Source organism: Daucus carota, chromosome 3 (genome assembly GCF_001625215.2).
Source record: "Daucus carota subsp. sativus chromosome 3, DH1 v3.0, whole genome shotgun sequence".
NCBI lineage: Eukaryota > Viridiplantae > Streptophyta > Magnoliopsida > Apiales > Apiaceae > Daucus > Daucus carota.
The window spans coordinates 16977593-16992146 of NC_030383.2; the positions used below are offsets into that span (position 1 = coordinate 16977593).

The 14554-nt window shown below is 40.6% G+C and overlaps 1 protein-coding gene and 1 non-coding gene across 2 annotated transcripts; one reads left to right on the plus strand and one right to left on the minus strand.

Moving 5' to 3' along the window:
- Positions 1-520: 520 nt before the first annotated feature.
- LOC135151879 (small nucleolar RNA R71) lies at positions 521-627 on the minus strand. The gene has a single exon (XR_010290786.1). It is a non-coding gene; the product is annotated as a small nucleolar RNA R71 (small nucleolar RNA).
- Positions 628-11613: 10986 nt separating this feature from the next.
- Positions 11614-12219, plus strand: LOC108212344 (uncharacterized). The gene has a single exon (XM_017384071.1). It carries the CDS (start codon positions 11614-11616, stop codon positions 12217-12219), a length of 606 nt encoding a protein of 201 aa, XP_017239560.1.
- The last annotated feature ends 2335 nt before the right edge of the window (positions 12220-14554 follow it).

A 14554-nucleotide genomic window follows, 5' to 3' on the forward strand; every position in this document is an offset into this window, starting at 1 on the left:
GATTCTTTTCTCACTTTAGTTTGTTGTGTGTGTTTCAGGTACTTGAGGGACGTGTATGCGAACACGTTCTCAGGCTCGTAAGGAAGCATTAATTAAGGAAGAAACGATAGAGATTGATACGATGGTTGATCAACCACCAGCTGTGAATATTCCTAAGGCTCTGAAGGCTTTCTCTGAGCCTAAAATCAATGACATTCAATCGAGCATTGTCAGGCCAGCGATCGAGGCCAACACTTTCGAGATCAAACCGAGCACTATTCAGATGGTACAGAACTCAGTGCAGTTTGGGGGTTCTCCGACAGAGGATCCTAATATGCATATTCGGGATTTCATTGAGATCTGCGACACTTTCAAGTTCAATGGGGTTACTGATGAGGCCATCAAATTGAGGCTATTCCCATTTTCTCTGAGGGATAAAGCTAAAGGATGGTTGCATTCTCTTCCTGCAGGATCTATTACGACATGGGAGGATCTGGCTCAAAAATTTCTTACTAAGTTCTTCCCTATGGCTAAAACCGCTGCAATCAGGAATGCTATCACTCAATTCTCTCAGTTGTCTGGTGAAACTTTATGTGAAGCTTGGGAACGCTACAAGGAGATGCTTCGGAAGTGCCCACATCATGGGATGCCTGATTGGATGGTTATTAATTGCTTTTATAATGGGTTGGGTCCTCAATCGAGGCCAATGCTCGATGCTGCATCAGGCGGAGCTCTATGGGCTAAGAGCTATGATGAGGCTTATGAGTTGATCGAGATGATGGCTGCGAATGAATATCAGAATCCTACTCAGCGTCTTCATCAGGGCAAAGCAGCAGGAATTCTAGATGTTGATGCTACTACAGCCATAGCTGCTCAGCTTAAGGCTCTTACTATGAAGGTGGATTCTTTGGCAAATCTAGGAAATCAACAGCCACCTTTAGTCTGCGAGCTCTGTGCTGGAGCACATTCTTCAGATCAGTGTGCTATATCGAGCGAATCCGCTCAGTTTGTGAGCAACTTTCAGAGGTCACAACAGCCAGCTCCGGCCACTTATCATCCTAATAATCGGAATCATCCGAATTTCAGCTGGAGCAATAATCAGAATTACATGCCACAACAACAGCAACAGTTTCAGCAGCAAGGATCTAGACCTTTTAACCCTTCTGGTTTTCAACAACAGTTTGCACCGAGACAGCAATTCCATCCACCCGGATTCCAGCAACAAAATCATGGGGTGGCTGGACAGTCTTCCAACGAAAGATCAGAATTGGAAGAATTAAGACTAATGGTAAAAAGCCAATCGATGTCAATCAAAACTTTGGAGAATCAGATTGGGCAAATTGCTAATGCGTTGATTAATAGACCACAAGGAACTCTTCCTAGTGATACTGAGGCCAATCCGGGCAAGAAGGAAGTGAAGGAACAGGTACAGGCTGTCACCTTGAGGTCCGGAAAGGTTACGAAGGATAAAGAATCAGCAACAGAGCGAAACAAGGAAGAGAGTGAACAACAGGTTGAAACACCCGTACTCTCATCTGAGTCTGATAGTGGAAAAACTGTTGTTGAAGCTGACAAGACTAAAATCAACGAGGAAGCAAACAAGGATTCAGCCGAAAAGTCTAACCCGAAAACTGATACTGGGGTCAAGCAAGTATATCCACCTCCACCTTTTCCGAAGAGACTTCAAAAGCATAAGCTCGACAAACAATTCGCCAAATTTCTAGAGGTCTTCAAGAAATTACAAATCAACATACCTTTTGCGGAGGCTCTAGAACAAATGCCGAGTTATGCTAAATTCATGAAAGGTATTCTATCTCGAAAACTCAAACTTGAGGAATTGGAAACTGTGGCTTTGACCGAGGAGTGTAGTGCTGTGTTGCAACAGAAATTGCCCCCGAAGCTGAAAGATCCGGGAAGTTTCACAATCCCGTGTACTATTGGGCAATTGTCATTCGACAAGTGTTTGTGTGATTTGGGAGCTAGCATAAATCTGATGCCCTTGTCTATTTTCTTGCAACTTGGTCTTCCGGAGCTGAAACCTACTAATATGTCTTTGCAACTGGCTGATCGTTCGATTACATACCCAAGGGGGATAGTTGAAGATGTTTTGGTAAAGGTAGATAAGCTAATCTTCCCTGCTGATTTTGTCATTCTCGATTTTGAGGAAGATAAGAAGATCCCCATCATCTTGGGGAGACCATTCCTTGCGACAGGGCGGACTTTGATTGATGTTCAAAAGGGTGAACTCACAATGAGAGTTCAAGATCAGATGGTCACTTTCAACGTGTTCAATGCCATAAAACTTCCATCAGATGAGGAGGAATGCTTTAAAGTGGATATGCTCGAAGCTGCAGCTCATTCGGAAATCGATAACAGGCTGAAAACTGACATCTTGGAAAGGGTTCTATCAGGTGACTCAGATTTCGGAGATGAGGAGGAAGAAGAGCACCTTCAATACTTAAATGCTTCTCCTTAGAGAAGACGGATGGATCCTCCAATTGAATCTCTTGGTTTATCAGAGTTGAAGGACTCTCATGAAAAGCTGAAACCATCTATTGTCGAAGCTCCTAAACTGGAGCTTAAGCAACTTCCCGAACACCTAAGGTATGCTTTTCTTGGCGAAGCTTCTACGTTACCTGTAATTATTGCATCTAACCTTTCAGGTATCGAGGAAGAAAAGCTTTTGCGAATTCTTAGGGAGTTCAAATCAGCCATTGGATGGACTATTGCAGATATCAAGGGAATCAGCCCTTCTTATTGTCAACATAAAATTCTGATCGAGGAGGGTAGTAAACCCACTGTTGAGCATCAAAGAAGACTTAACCCAATAATGAAAGAAGTGGTGAAGAAGGAGATTCTTAAATGGCTTGATGCCGGCATTATTTATCCAATATCGGATAGTTCTTGGGTGAGCCCTGTTCAATGTGTGCCTAAGAAAGGAGGCATGACCGTGGTAGCTAATGAGAAGAATGAGCTCATTCCAACGAGAACAGTCACAGGATGGAGAATATGCATGGATTATCGGAAACTGAATAAAGCCACCAGAAAAGATCACTTTCCATTGCCTTTCATTAATCAGATGCTTGATAGGTTGGCCGGTCATGAGTACTATTGTCTTCTTGATGGGTATTCAGGGTACAATCAGATTTGTATCGCACCAGAGGATCAGGAAAAGACCACTTTCACTTGCCCTTTTGGCACATTTGCTTTCCGTCGTCTTTCTTTTGGACTTTGTGGTGCACCAACAACTTTTCAGAGATGCATGATGGCTATTTTCTCCGAGATGATTGGTACTAATGTTGAGGTGTTCATGGATGACTTTTCTGTGTTCGGTACTTCTTATGATGAATGCTTGAGCAACTTGACGATGGTGCTAAAAAGATGTGTGGAAACTAATCTCGTTCATAATTGGGAAAAATGCCACTTCATGGTTCAAGAAGGCATAATCCTTGGGCATAAAGTTTCGAACAAGGGTCTTGAGGTGGATAAAGCTAAGGTGGAGACAATTGAAAATCTTCCTCCACCAATCTCAGTAAAGGGGATTCGGAGTTTTCTTGGTCACGCGGGCTTCTATCGACGGTTTATCAAGGACTTCTCTAAAATCACCAAACCCTTGTGCAACTTGTTAGAGAAGGATGTGCCTTTCAAATTTGATGGAGAGTGCTTAACTGCGTTCGAAAATCTCAAGAAGAAATTAACCACAGCACCTGTTATTACTGCACCTGATTGGAATGAGCCTTTCGAGATGATGTGTGATGCTAGTGACTATGCGGTGGGAGCTGTGCTTGGTCAGAGAAAGAATAACATCTTTCATGTGATTTACTATGCTAGTAAGACTCTCAATGGGGCTCAGCTAAATTACACTACCACCGAGAAGGAGCTGCTGGCTATTGTTTATGGATTCGAGAAATTCAGGTCTTATTTGCTTGGGACGAAGGTGTTGGTTTACACTGATCATGCTGCAATTCGGTATTTAGTGTCGAAGAAAGATTCGAAGCCTCGTTTGATTCGTTGGGTTCTTTTACTTCAGGAATTCGAGTTGGAGATCAAGGATAGAAAGGGCACTGAAAATCAGGTGGCTGATCATCTCTCTCGGTTGGAAGATGAAGCGCGAGCATCCAAAGACACCACTTTAATTAATGAGTCGTTTCCTGATGAACAATTATTTGGGGTCCAAGAAGAAGAGCCATGGTTTGCGGATATAGTGAATTATCTGGTGAGTAATGTCATTCCTCCCGATTTGTCGTATGCTCAAAGGAAAAAGTTTCTTCATGAGGCGAAGTGGTATCGTTGGGATGAGCCATTCTTGTTTCGACAAGGTTCAGATCAGATTATCAGAAGGTGCATTCCATACAGTGAGATTGAAGGAATTTTGCAAGCTTACAACGACTCTACTTATGGGGGACACTATGGAGGACAGAAGACAGCTGCTCGTATTCTGCAGGCGGGGTTCTTTTGGCCTACACTCTTTAAGGACGCTCATCAGTTTGTGTTAAAGTGTGATCGATGTCAAAGGGTTGGTAATATTTCTCGAAGGGATGAAATGCCCCTCAATGTACTTCTTGAGGTTGAAATTTTCGATGTGTGGGGTATAGACTTCATGGGACCTTTTATCTCGTCTTGCAATAATCTCTACATTCTTCTCGCTGTGGATTACGTGTCTAAATGGGTCGAAGTCAAAGCTTTACCAAACAACACCGCTGCGGTAGTCATAAGTTTTCTTCAGAAGAACATATTCACTCGTTTTGGTACTCCGCGAGTTATAATCAGTGATGAAGGATCACACTTTTGCAATCGCAAGTTCACAGCGCTGATGGAACGGTTCGGTATCAAACATAGAGTTGCCACAGCCTATCATCCTCAAACAAATGGCCAAGCCGAGGTATCTAATCGGGAAATCAAGCGAATCTTAGAGAAAGTTGTGAGTCCTTCGAGGAAAGATTGGGCGTTGAAGCTTGATGAGGCCGTTTGGGCCTATAGAACGGCTTTTAAGACTCCATTGGGGATGTCACCTTTTCAGTTGGTCTATGGAAAAGCATGTCATTTGCCCGCGGAGTTAGAGCACAAAGCATATTGGGCCTTAAAGAAATTGAACTTGGATATGACAGCTGCTGGTGAGAAAAGAATGCTTCAAATTAATGAACTCGACGAGTTTAGGCTTCAGGCGTATGAGAACAATAAGCTCTACAAGGAAAAAGTAAAGAGATGGCATGATAGGAAGTTGGTGCAAAAGGATTTCTTCATTGGCCAACAAGTGTTACTTTTTAATTCTCGCCTAAGACTATTTCCGGGAAAGTTGAAATCTAGATGGTCGGGTCCTTTCACAATAAAGACGGTGTTTCCACATGGAGCAATTGAAATATATGAAACAACACCGGAGGAATCATTTAAAGTGAATGGGCAAAGATTGAAGCCATATTTCGGAGGACCGGTGAATCGCGAGTCGGTAAGCACCATCCTCACTAGGATTTAATTCTTGGGACTTCACGTCAAGCTAATGACGTTAAACAAGCGCTTCGTGGGAGGCAACCCACGCGTTTTACTGTTTTAATTTTTAGAAAAAAAAAATTTTTTTTTTTTTTTTGGAGTTAGAAAATTTTTGGGGTGTTAAACCACTGGCGGAACGGGGCAGGTGCGCCAAAACGCGCGGCACCCGCGCCGAACCACCAGTGGCTCGTCAAGGATAGCAGCGCTCCTCTGTGATTCTCGCGCACCCGCGCCACGCGCAGCGCACCCGCGCGAGCGGCGCGCCTGCGCCGTGGTGGGGCACGCGCGCGAATCTGGCAGTGCATATATATAAAAAAAATTTTTTTTGTGCTGCTCATTTTTGGTGATCTCCCAGCTCGTTTTTTTTATTTCTTCCCAGCCTTATACTCCTTTTACAAACCCTAGATTAAACCCCCAACATCACCCAATCACCAACCCACTTCATCTCCTACAATTCCAAGCTATACATACATATACATACAATTCCATACACACCCACAAGCACAATCTCATCTGTTTATTCACATACACTTGTTCCTAACCCAATTCAAACACTACAATCATATACATTCACCTATTTACACAATCCTACACCACTTCCTCTCTTTTCTCTAAATCTTCCAAAAATCTCTACACCCACTACACACATTCAAACCCATGGCACCCAAAAGAGCGAGGAGAGCCGAAAGTAGTAGTGTGCGAGGCACATCTACAGATTCATCGAGTTTGGGGGTTGAGGTTGCTAAGTTCACGACTCCAGAAGCTCGAGAGAAGTTTACTCGGCTTTTGGGTAAGCCTATTGCTAAGGAGAGGGGGTTCTTGCCTTCACCGGGTGATGGTGAGTTGGTACAGATGATTCGGAATAGGGGGTGGGAGTCGTTTTGTGAGGCACCGGCACCGGTGCCGATGAGTATTGTGCGGGAGTTTTATGCTAATGCCCGAGCGGATCAAAACGGGTATTCGGTTGTTAGGGGGTTGACGGTGGATTACACCTTGGAGACAATCCAAGCGCTAATTGGGGGTACCGAGATGGGGACTACGCAGGATGATTGGGTGAGGAAGGACAAGAGGAACATTGATTTAGATCAAATTGTCTATGAGTTATGCATTCCGGGTACTACGTGGAAGCGTAATCCGTCTACTAATGTGAGAGCCTCTTTCCCTGCCTCTACTATGAACAGGTATGCTCGAGCGTGGAACCAGTTTATTTGCCATAGTATTATGCCATCGGGACACCACCACGATGTCACTGTCGATAGGGCTATATTGTTGTTTGGGATTCTGAGTGGGAAATATGTGGATATTGCATATGTCATCCACCAGAACATTATGAGATTTTTGAGGAGTCGCACTGGAGTGGCTATACCTCACGCGACGATAGTGACCAAGTTATGTACTGCAGTGGGTGTTCGTTGGTCAGCAGATGAGCAGTTGCAGATGCCGGGTGCCGCTATTGATCATGCTATTATAGAGCGGCTACCTGAGTGGCAGGGTGGTTATGCCAGCCTTCGAGGATTGGGTTATAGAGATGCCGATGGTAGACGGATGAGAGCACCACCTCCAGTTTCACCAGTTCGAGAGATTGCGGGGCCTTCTGAGGCCGTGGAGAGCTCTGGTACGGGGCGCCGTGGTTTCAGTGATTCACAGTTTAGGCGGCTCGCGAGGCGTATGGATACTATGCATGATATGCATAGCCGTTTTGCGAGGGATTTGACACAGGCGTTGGGGACTGCTTTTCGTGCTACGGGCGTAGACGTGGAGTGGCCTGTGTTCGGGGCTGACATGATGTATCCTCCAGCTGACTCTTCACCCGATGAGGGTGAGGAGAGTGATCGTTCTGACTCCTTATAGGTACATTCGATCCTTTTTATCACCTTCAATGAGGACATTGAAGATTTTAAGTTTGGGGGTGGTAATCTAAGGACTAGTATATAGTATATAGTGTGTGCATATAGGTTGCATGTGGCATATAGTTTAGCATATTATCTCATAGTGTTTGCATATTAGTGAAATTTTTTTCGTTTCGTTTTTTTTATATATATGCTTGTGTTTAGTATGTGTTAGTAGTTTCATATAGTTGCATTTGCATGAATCTTGAAGTTGTTTTCCAAGTTGATGTCCTATGATGAGTTTATGTGCATAAGTTCTTGGCTAGTAATCTTGATTATATGTGATGCCTAGTTACTTGAAAACTGCTTGTGTGGAAATTGTAATTACACTTATGCTCTAGAGATAAGACTTAGACTAACTTATTTCTTGAGTCCTCGCGTTGAGTCGGGCGTAGAGTTAGGATTATTCTCTTTTTGAACTTAGAGTTTGTAAATCTTAAGTTTGGGGGAGTTAAGGGATGAATATGCCTTTCTTAAAAAAAAAAGAAAAAAAAAAGGGATAAATTTATCAAGTACTCCTTTGAGATCAATAGGTAGAATGCAATGCCATGTGAAAGGGACGATCCATGTACTTGTGCTGGTATTAAGTGCAAATGTATTAGAATAAGCAAATTCTTGGTGACCTTTCACAACCTTTGATTACTGGAGAATTACTTGATTAAAACAAAAAAGAGAAAAAAATAAATAGAACAAGCGAAGTTGAATGGCGGTCGTGACTCACTTACACTGAGAAGCGTCCCAACCTTAGACTTAGCAAGAAAAAAAAAAGAAAAAAAAAATATAGAAAAAATAGGAGAGGCATAGGAATTCTTTAGTGACCCTAAATTGTAGTTGACTCTTTAGTAAAGAAGTATTTAAGCCTTATTCTGATTAACGGTTCATAGTGAGGACTCTGTTGAAGTTTTATGGTCTTTGTTTTGTTTCACTAGAGAGCATGCTAGCACACACGATGCACTTCACACTAGTAGTGGAAGAGAACATGGCTAATGTGTGAAAGAGATGAATGCCGAGAATGTTGCATATTTTGAGGATGCTATGTTAACAAGGATTACACTTCATGATTCGCTAGATGTAGGCATTTAGTTGCATTCATGCATTCCAGTATTAGTATTTGTGTGTGTGTTTATGCTTGAGGACAAGCATCGGTTTAAGTTTGGGGGTGTGATAAGTGGATTTTATATCCACTTGGAAGCCTTCGTTTTGACTTAAATGGATGATCTGGCCTCAAGCTTTTGATGTTTTTGATATGTTTTAGTGTGATGTTGTGTAGGTTTCTTTGGAGAAGAACGAAGAGGATATTCATAGCTTTTATTGAAAAAAAAACGGCGAAGCAATCGGATGCGCGAGTCAAAAGTTATGGACAAAGAAGTGGGCTGCTGAATTGGGGCACCCGCCCCAAATCTGGCGCACCTGCCCCGTTGGCGCACCTGCCCCAAATCTGGCGCACCCGCACCAAACTGGCAGCGAATTTAAGCCCGTTTGCCCGTTTCTGATCCGTTTCAAGGCCCGATCGCTGGGGAAGTTTAAGAAAGGCTTTGGGAGACTAAACATATAACCTAGAATCATTCCAAGGGAGCACGTGACGGCTACGGAGAAGATCAAGATTGAATTTCATAACTTTTACTTTTGTAATTCTTCGAAGTAGGCGTAACTTGGATGCTCGTTTCGGATTTGTTTCTTAACTCTTATTCTCGTACTTTGACTTGTTTTTCCTATTCAGTACCATGTATACATTAGAACCCATGATGATGAGAAGTTCGATTATGAACTAATCATTGTCATGGGATTTTAGCGGATTTATCGATGAATTTCAGTAGTTAATTTATCTTGTTCATATGTGATGGTTTGATTTCCTCGTATTGGTTGTGCTTATTCGTCTTGGATGCGTAGCTAACATCTAAGATTGCTTGTTAATCTCTATTGAAGCGACAGTGAATATATTGATTTAGAACTTGCCATGCGAGCATAGGTTTCGTGTTTGATAACATGACTTGTGATGTGATTTTACCCATCTTGCATCGCCCTATGTAATCTTGATAGATAACTTGCTCTTCAACCGTTATGTTTTCAAATTCTATAGACATATAGGGTCTAAGCATAATTGGTGTCTGTTTACCTTCTATCTTAATTGTGGATGTGTAGCAGTATGGTGCACGTATAACGACAGTTAGCGTGTATCAGTCTCGTGTTATCTGATTAGTTATCAACCATTACAATCGAATAAGGTAGAACTCTGAATGAAGTTGTTAATGAAGCTAGAATCCCATGTTTATTCTCATTAGTAAATCGATAGTCTCTTAGTTGATAATTCTTAGTTTCATAATTCAAATAGGATTAGTTAAGTAGAAAACCAAAACCTAATTTGATATTTGTCTAAGCATTGGATAATAATCATACATTGGTGCATAAGTGCATATTTCTGAATACACCAGTCTCTATGGGAACGAACTTGAATTATATTCTATATTACTTGTGACCACGTACACTTGCGTGATTTTGTGCGAACAGTGGTCAGACCAGATTCGTGGTTATTAGGCCAATGTGTGCCTTGGATCCAGTGATAGAGCTTGGTATGGACCTTGCTCGGGGTTAGTGCGTGACTGATCAGCAGCCTAACCTTGTTTTTTTTTTTAAAATAAAAATATGAATATCCAATTCTAAGCACTACTTTAAAAAGGAATTTGATATCTTGATTCATTCTTATGGATAAATGTTGAACTTCAGTTTATTGTTTATATTACTTGCTGAGCTTGTAAGCTCACTCTTGCGAATCTTTATGTTCTTTTCCAGTGAAGAAAGAGGATACTGGTAGTGAGGACCCGCAGACTAGTTACCAGGTCAGAACCTCAGGATAAGTGTTGGAGAGCTCAACTAGGAGCCTGCTGTGTTATAAGTAGTGTGATCTTTTGAGTTACAGTTGTGTGTAAGCACTCTATGTTGTATTTGTAAGTTGTAAGATTATGATTGGGATTCGTGGTATTGTAATATAAGTTAAGGCGTGGCTTTTTTCATACTATAACCTGGAGGGATCCGTGTTTGTTTAGGGTCATTGCATATATTATTATTGTTTCCAGGTTTATATTGTGGCGTGACTCCCAAGTCTATGACCCGGACTTGGAGGGTGTCACAGGTTGGTATCAGAGCTACAGGTTATGAGTCAATGAAGCAAGCCTAGATTGTCGGGTTTGGGTAGAGGGATTAAGATTAGAAATGAGTGATAGGTAGATAGAACGTTGAGAGGTGAGTATTAGTGGAAAATAGGCTCTTGTGCTATCAGAGATTCTTATATATGTTCTGTTATATTGATTTACAGATATTCACGCTGTCAGACCCTATCATTCCTCCATATCCCCAATATTCAGAGACTATAGTTAACGGACCCCCACCCCCTCAGAGACTTGAGCCTCACCCTTCTGCTTTACCCCCTTTAGAGGATGTGTTGGCTGCAGCAGCAGTGGTTCCTCCCAGAGATATACCCTCGACTTCTTCTGCACCACCCTTTGTTCCTTATCATGAGTTTGAGGCGATGAGTATGGAGCGTCAGTATATACTCGGACAGGTTAGAGAGCTGGAGCGTATTATACAGATGATGGACACTGGTAGAGCTGAGCGAGCGCTGAGGTATAGGATTGTGGATGTCAGGATGATCGCGAGGGTGAAGCTTAGTGCCGTAGCTGAGGATCAGAGTACCTACAGTGATTTAGTAGACTGGGCTATGTGGATGATGAGAGTTTTGGACACTCTTGGAGGTCCTAGTTTTCCCTGAAGATAGATGATGGTAGTTGTAGTGTGTAGTGTGTGGTGGTAGTGTAGTGTCAGCCGATTTTGACCTTATATAAACTAGATGTGCCGACTAGTGTGTAGGTTTGTTGTTGTGTTTTACTGTTGATAAAGCGCTTGCGCTTATGTACCTTCAACTTTTCATATATATATATATATATACATATATATATATATATATATATATATATATATATATATATATATATATATATATATATATACCAGAACCTTTCCTTTTTCATATTGTTCTTTACTTTACTGCACCTGTTTTACTTACTTTACATACCGCGCTTCATATAAACCCTGTGATATCATTGCACTCTGTTTCTTTCATTATTGCTCTATTCTGTAAAGAAGCATGCGATTTATTTAAATAAATGATTAAAAATGTTTTCAAAAAGAAATATCTTGTTTTCTTAAAACAATTGTCAAAAGTTTTGGAGGTTAAATAAACTGCTTGTTTCTTTACAGAGCTATGCCTCCTAGAAGACAAACTCGTGCAACTAACCCTGATGACAACAACAATAATAGCAACCCAGAACCTACAATGACCCAGATTCTTCAGATCATGGCCCAACAGACTGCCAACCTAACTCAACAACAGGAAAGACAGGCTAATCCTCAGGTTACTTTCAAAAACTTTCAGTCTTTCAGTCCTCCAGAGTTTAAAGGTTCGGCAGACCCTATTGAAGCTAGGGTATGGTTGAAAGAAATTGAGAAAGCGTTTGTATTAGTAAAGGTAAGAGAAGAGCGAAAGACTGAGTTTGCTAGTTATTATCTGAAGGATGAAGCTACTTATTGGTGGGAATCAGTTAGAGCAATGGAAGAGACAGAGAATGTCACATGGGATAGATTTAAGGAGTTGTTTCTGGAGAAGTACTTTCCTCAGTTTCTCCAGGATCGAATGGAGTTACAGTTTTTAGAATTAAAGCAGGGAGACATGTCTGTAGGTGAATATGAAAGAAAGTTTGCTGAGTTGGCAAGGTTTGTTCCAACCTATATAGACACTGATAGGAAAAGGGCTAAGAGATTCCAACAGGGCTTGAAAGCATGGATCAGAGGAAAGCTGGCTATATTGTAATTGGATACCTACGCGGCTGTAGTTCAGAAGGCAATGATAGCAGAAATAGAAAGTGAAATGTCTCAGAAGGAGAAAGAGGGAAAGAAGCATAAGCAAGAGCATCATGAAGGACAGTTTCAGCAGGGGAAGTTTCAGAATGTTAACAACCCGAAGAAAGGAAAATTTCAGCAGGGGAGAAATCCCACTTTTAAGAAGTCAGATGTAGGTGGTAGTGGACAGAGTAACCGTCCAACTACTGGTAATCAATCAAGGCCTCCACTTCTGGAGTGCCAGATATGTGGAAAGAGACACGGAGGAGTCTGTAATAGATTGAACGTGGTGTGTTATAAGTGTAATCAGAAAGGGCACTATTCCAGGGAATGTCAGAACCCACCAGCAATGAACCCAATGATTCGAGACCAACCAGTAAGGAACCAACCTGAAAGGACATCTTCGATAAATGATTATTTTGGTATTTGTATAACTCACATAAAATTTAAATACACTTGGAATCCTCTCCATTAGGACATATTATTTAAATGATTTTATCAAAAGTCAAATGGTCAACTCTAGCTCAAAAAGGATTTCCAAAATATATTTATTTTACATAAATATAATTGATACTCCATGTTTACAAAAAGATTTTCAATATTCATCTAAGGAGTATTCAAAGATTTTAAATCGCAATTTATCGGACGAGAAATATCTAGTAATGATATCTTCTTGTATTACAATTGCAAAAGCAAAATGCAAAAGAAATTTGAACAAGGAATATACATCCATTATATTCTTTAGAACACTCTTTTGACATTTATTTAAAGAGACAAAAATATTTTATTCAAGTCTCAGATTTTAAAGATTTATTCCCCATTTATACAATGTATTATTCTATGGAATAAAGTCTTTTAAACATCATAAAAATATTTTCTTCAAATCTCAAATATCTTATCATCAAGGAAATATATTTTAAAATGTTTTACTCAAGTCAAAATATTAGCCAAAGTTCTGTTCAAACTCGAAAAAGGCTAATCGTATTTTATTTAAAACCGGAGACTAGTTTTATTATTTTGAATCCAAATAAAATACTTCTACTTGCTAGAATGACTTGAAACTTGAGATAGATCATTTGAATAATGTTTTTGGTGCATAGTAAATTTTTCATAATTTTCTGAGAAGTTTGGTCCGGACGCTATTTTTAGGGGCTGACTGGGATCTTTGACTGGACGATTGACCAAGACAACTTTGACCAAAATTGACCAAAATTTCCAGACCACCATTTTCCAATATTCTATGATTTATCATATTTTTGGTATAATTTATTGGAGGTTTCGAAAATTCGTCACATTTAATAACGATACAAAGTTACGTTATTAATCAAATTCTTGGGAAGCGTGCTTGTCCTCTAGTGACACAAATCAGCTGAGAATTATCCCATAAAGTTGTTTGTCTTCTTGTGCAAGTGGCCAACAAACACAACAAAACCACAATCCACACCTTTTCAATCTCCACCCTTCATTTTCCTTTCATCTCAACCATTCATTCCACCCACCTTCTTCTATAAATACCAACCTCCCACACACCAAATACTCTTAAGCTAAGAGCCAAGAAAGTGCTGAGATTTTGAGAAGTTATCAAGAAATACAAATATATATTCTCTCTCAAATATACTTCTCCACCAAAACCTTCTCTCTCTCAAATATATATTCATATATTCAAGGTTTTGATCTACAAGCTTTCTTACACTAACCGAGCTCAACCACAACCACTTCCAAGCCTTTGTAAGGGCTGCCCAAGTAAGTTCATAGTGCCAAAATCCGGCCGAACCTCCGGCGAATTTTTCCGGCGAACTTTTCCGTTCATCTCCCGTAAGTGGTTTCTACTTAGCTTCTTATTTGTGTCTTAACCGACCATTTTGTTTTAGAACTTTGTACCCAACTTCTCTTCATCTTACAAGTTCTTCTAAAAGGTTCCCCAAAAGATACCAAAAGATCCGGATTTGTTCAAGATATCAAAGATATATCTTTCTCTTTTAAAGAGAACAAAAGAACAAACAAAAATCCGTGAAAGTGCTCACTTGATTTGAACTAAAGTTCAAGAGTACTTATCTCCAATAAGGGAGATATTTGACATAGAGTCAAATTCGTTATAAAAGCAAGATCGTACTTCCATCTATCGCCTTAGCGTTGTGTGGAAGAGAAAGATACGATTCTAACGGCTTTTATACGCGAAAGCTTCAAAAGAAAAGTTTAGCAACATTTTATTGTTGTTATTGTCTTTGCTAAACTTTGAAGAAGCAAAAGAAAGCTTATTCGATCCCGTACTAACCTAACTTTATATATCTCGGGAAAGATATCGA

Excerpts from the sequence above, each read along its gene's own strand:
- LOC108212344 (XM_017384071.1), top strand. The coding sequence starts at position 11,614 with ATGCCTCCTAGAAGACAAACTCGTGCAACTAACCCTGATGACAACAAC.